The sequence below is a fragment of the Dipodomys spectabilis genome, unplaced genomic scaffold, assembly GCF_019054845.1.
Source record: "Dipodomys spectabilis isolate Male_0828 unplaced genomic scaffold, ASM1905484v1 ptg000145l, whole genome shotgun sequence".
NCBI classification, from domain to species: Eukaryota; Metazoa; Chordata; class Mammalia; order Rodentia; family Heteromyidae; genus Dipodomys; species Dipodomys spectabilis.
In genome coordinates this window covers 26,360,272-26,365,562 of record NW_024870822.1, presented here as the reverse complement: position 1 = coordinate 26,365,562, position 5,291 = coordinate 26,360,272, and the positions used below count along the sequence as shown (strand labels likewise).

At 38.3% G+C, this 5,291-nt stretch overlaps 1 protein-coding gene across 1 annotated transcript; it reads right to left on the bottom strand.

Moving 5' to 3' along the window:
- Positions 1-3,297: 3,297 nt before the first annotated feature.
- On the bottom strand, positions 3,298-4,224 carry LOC122117822 (olfactory receptor 6-like). Its single transcript, XM_042691679.1, has one exon. The coding sequence runs from the start codon at positions 4,222-4,224 to the stop codon at positions 3,298-3,300; it is 927 nt and encodes a 308-aa protein (XP_042547613.1).
- Positions 4,225-5,291: the final 1,067 nt, after the last annotated feature.

The window sequence follows — 5,291 nt, the reverse complement described above, 5'->3', positions numbered from 1 at the left end:
GAATACAGTGACAAGAGGGATAAACCACAGGCAGAAAAAAACACAAAAGAAAAAGGAAATCACAAAGTACATTGAGAACAACAACAAATAAAAACCTTTATGTCCATGTCTTGGATTCATTTTGCTTAACATCATCTTATATGGTCATATGTACATAGCTATTGAGCTCATCTGATAAGATTATCCTAGATGTATACATTATTACAAATAAGGAAACCATGGACCTATGTTTCTTTGGGTCTGGCCTACTTCACTTAATAAGTCCTTACATTTCCTTACAAATGGGGTGGTGTCATTCTTTCTGATGGAAGCATAGAATTCCACTGTATATATGTACTGTCAAGCATTTTTTTTTACTACAGTGAGGTGAAACTAGAAATCAAGAAAATTTAAAATTCACAAATATGTGGCAATTAACAAACATGCTGTTGAAAACTCCATAGGTGAATGAACTTCAAGTGTTTAACTATAGTAAGTCCAAGCTTTTATATTAAAAAGAAATAGAAATCATAAAAGGAATGACAAATATCTTGAGACAAGAAAGTAGAGATGAAATATATTAAAATTTATGGAATGCAACTACTCCAAAAGAATGTTTATAGAAATACATGCCTATATTATGAAAAAGAGAAAGAGAAAGACCATAAGTAAACAACGTGCTTGTATATCTCAAGGAACTAGAGAGGACCACACTAAACCTAAAGCCAGTTGAAGAAAGCAAATAAAAGATAAGAGCAGAAATAAGTGAAATAGAAAACAAAAGCAATAGAAAAGACCAAAGAAGCTTATTATACCAATGATGAATCATAAACAACATGTCATTTATTTGTAGATATAATATTAATCATTCTTTAAAAAGAAGAAAATCTAGTCCTTTGTAATGGCATGGATCAACTGGAGGACATATGTTAAGTGAAATTAGCCAGAAACACAAAATACTGCCTGATCTTATATCGTGAAAGACTGAAATAGAAGTTACATTTTAAATTGACAGGGCCTGGCAGTGGTGGAGAAGAATGGGTGGTAAAAATCAAACAGTGCAAACTTTCAGATCTAAGATGCATAATGTCCTAGGCTCCCATATATACCAAGGAGACTCCAGTTCATAATAATTGTTTAGTTGAAAATTTCCTGACATTCTCCTGACATGCTGAAGAGCAAATATATGCAGTGATGATGGATAGGTCAACTAGCTTGATTATGATATGCAAATCATCATGATGTCAACCTGAAGTGAATACAATTTTATGCTGTCAATCATACCTCAGTCAATCTGGGAGAAAACAAGAAAATAACCATAGGAAAAAACACACATAACAGTAGACATGAAAAAAATCTAAACAACAAACAGTTCTAAAACTGCTTTGTGTCAGATACAGTGTTTTCTATGCTAGATACGGGACTATAGGAAGGATTTTATCAGTAGGAAAAAGCTGAAAGGGCTTTCAGTTTAGAGGAAAGAATACAAAGCAATCACAGCAAAAGGTAAGATAATAGAACAGCTACTTTCTGCTGGAACTAGAGGCCATACCACTGTCCTGGATACCAAGAAGCAGAAGCCCTGTCTGTTTCTCAAGTTATCCACAGCCTATTAAGCTCTTGGAATCCTTGCTACAAATTGTACCTCAAGCGAGCCTAAAATCTAGAATGGACTGCTAAAGTTTTACAAGAACAAAAGCCCACAGATGTACTCTGTCTAGGTAGTTAGTCAAAAAGTGGCTAAGAGGAGCTGAAGTAAGGCCTAAAGAAAAGAAGAATCCTAGACAAATATTGCTAGTTCTGGAAGATCTAAATTAGTTTATTCAACTGGATGCAATTTTATGAAGGAGAGTAAACCTAGCACTTTTTTTTTTGGTCCGGTCATGGGGCCTGAACTCTGGGCCTGGGCGCTGTCCCTCACCTCTTCAGCTCAAGGCTAACGCTCTACCACTTGAGCCACAGCGCCACTTCCGGCTTTTTTCTTTTTGCTTATGTGGTGCTGAGGAATCGAACCCAGGGCCTCAGGCATGCAAGGCAAGCACTCTACCACTGAGCCAACTTCCCAGCCCAAACCTAGCACCTTTTGTGTGATAGGTTTCTATGTTTCTCTCCTTATCAGCCAGTTAAAGAAAAAAGCATTTGTCTATGAATTTCAAGAGATTTCATCCATGTAAAACTACAACAGTTTTTCTCAGAAGAATATAAAGCATTTTCTGAACATTCTACTGAAACCATAAGGGAATTGTCCATATACCTTCAGTATAGAAGCCTTTAAATCAGGGAAAAAAAAATCTATTACATTATTTCACAGGGAAAAAAAACCCTAATAATAATAGCACAATGGAATTTATCCTTTAAAAACACTTCATTTGGGGATAATTTTAGATGGATAGAAAAACTGCAAGAATATAAATGGACTATTCTTAATGAAAAGAATGGAGGATTTTAGGGTTACAGGATTGTTTTCTTGTTGTTATTGTTGTTGTTGTTGTTGTTGTTTTCAGTTGTAGGGCTTGAACTCAGGGCCTGGATGCTGTCCTTGAGCTCTTCTGCTCAAAGCTAGTACTCTACCTCTTGGAACAACAGTTTTCTGGTGGTTAATTGGAGATGAGAATTTCACAGAGTTTCCTGTCTGGGCTAGCTTTGCATCACGATCCTCAGATATCAGCCTTCTGAGTAGCTAGGATTATAGGCATGAGTCACCAGCACCCAACAGATTATGAGTTTTAGAAAGTTCTTTATCCATATGAGTTTGAAGGACAGTTTGTGACCTGTGTTCAATGTGAAAGTGTAGCAAATAGCAGAAAATAGTAAAAAGTATTGAATCATAAAATAAGTTTAAAAAATATTGTAAGTAAAAATTCTCCTATTCATCTGTGCAAGTTCATCATAGGCAAGACATCAAGTTGAAAACAGAAAGGATTGTGGAGCTCATCCTACGAAGAAACTTGAAAGACCAACAAACGAATGTGGAATTCATGCAGAGTTGATAGGAATTCATGGATTTTTAAAGAACTAGAGCTATACTTTGATAGCTTACATGCATTAAAACATGTTAAACATAACCTTGTATTTAATAATTAAGTATTGAAATTCAATGTATTAAATTATGATATCATTTTAAGGTACTTTGGTGTCTGTCTACAGTGTAAAATAACAGTTCATACTTAGAGTAATCCATAATAAATGTCTTGTTTCTCAATTATGTTTTTGTTCATATTTCCCCAGCAGTGGGGCAGTCAGTGCTAATAATAAACAGTACCATGATAAATGTCAGCATATGACCTGTGGTACCAGGGATCAGTCCAGCAGGAGGTACTAGCCAATCCCCAAGGTCTTTTTGATAGCATTCTTGACTTCCTGGTTCCTTAGGCAGTAAATAAAGGGATTTAGCATAGGTGTGAGTACTGCATACACAGCTGAGATGAGTTTGTTGGAATTAAATGATGCAATAGCTCTGGGTCTGGCATACATGAAAATCATGGCTGTGTAATAAATTATGACCACAGTGAGGTGGGATGCACAGGTGGAGAAGGCCTTCCTCCTTCCCTGAGTGGAGGGTATGCGCAGAATGGTGGACATGATGTAGACATAGGAGAGGATTGTGGTGGTGAGTGGGAAGATAAGGATGACAATGGCCAAAGCAAAGTCCACTAGCTCAGCTGTGGACATGTCTTTGCATGCCAATTTGAGGATTGGTGAGATATCACAGAAGAAGTGGTTCATGACATTGGATCCGCAGAAGGTTACCCGTGAGATGAAACAGACCTTGATCACTGTGATCATGAAGCCAGTCACGTAGGAGAGAGCCACCAGCTGCACACAGTAACCTGTAGTCATGATGACTGGATATCGAAGAGGATGGCAGATGGCCACGTAGCGGTCATAGGCCATGGCTGCCAGGAGCACACATTCTGTGCAGGCGAGTGAGATAAAGAAGTAGAGCTGGGTCATGCAACCATTGAAGGAGATGTGCCGTCTCTGCAGGAGGAATCCATCCAGCATCTTGGGGACTGTCACAGAGACATACCAGACTTCCAGAAAGGACAAGCTACACAGGAAATAGTACATAGGCTTGTGGAGGGAGCCAGTGACCCAGACGGTGATCATGATAACAAGATTCTCTGCTATCACTAGCAGGTAGACCAGAAGGAAGAGGAAGAAGAGCAGGATCTGCAGCCATGGAGCAGTGGGGAAGCCCACCAGGATGAACTCACTAACCAGAGTGATGTTCAACTCCAGCATGACTAATCCACTGTGAATAATAATCAGGCCTGTGGCATCAGACACAAGACAAACTAAGTTAATAATTCAGCCATCCTGTGAACAAGACTCATAAAACAATTTCTTTTAGTTAGACTCTCCTTTAAATGTGAAGAAAAACATCAGAGTTTTTAAAATTCACTTTCACACTGACTGCAAGTTACCTGGTAACAATGATTTAAATCGTACTATCTATTTTCATCTCAGTTTCTTTTCTATGAAGGTAGATCTTCTGTCTCTGTCTCTCTGTGTGTCTCTTTCTCTGTCTCTGTCTGTCTTTGTCTCTGTCTCTTCTTCTCTCTATCAATGGCCTATTTAACTAGGAACTCACTTCACAAACCTTTGTTCTTCCTAAAAGCAAATAGGAAGAATAACATCAGATCAGGCAATAGCTGTGATATTTCAGCTGGATCTGAGAGTACAGTAGTGCATTTTCACCTGTGCTTACCCCTTGCATGCGAGAAGCACAGTGTAGAGAGCCTCAGTTTCCTGAAGCCATGAATCATAGTCCACATTTTGATCATCCCTATAATATCCTATGCACTCACTTGTTCATAGAATTTAAGACTCCCTGGCCTTAAGAGTCATGCTGAACAAATCACTTAAGAAAAATGTACTTGAATGTGCTCTTTTATATACCGAGGATATTGATAGCAGTGCCTACCTGGCTGGTTTGTCATGATTGTTAAATGTGATTAATGAAAAGCCACTTAACAAGGTCTTGGACTGTGGTTATACTAGCTACTATTATATTTTTTATTTATTTTTTATTGTGAAAATACTGTACAGAGGGGTTACAATTACATGGGGAAGATAATGAGTACATTTCTTATCAAGTATTGTAGCCTCCTCCTTTGTTTCCCCTTCCCAGCCTCCCCCCGACCCCCACCCAAACCTCCCCCCCCCCACCAAAGTTGTAAAGTTCGTTTTCAACATGACAACTTGTACTTCTCATTGTTGCAACGGGTCCACCTGTATCCTTATTTAAACGACTTGTTTTTCCCCTTCCCCTCCACAAATTATACCGACATCAAATACAGTGAAAGCAG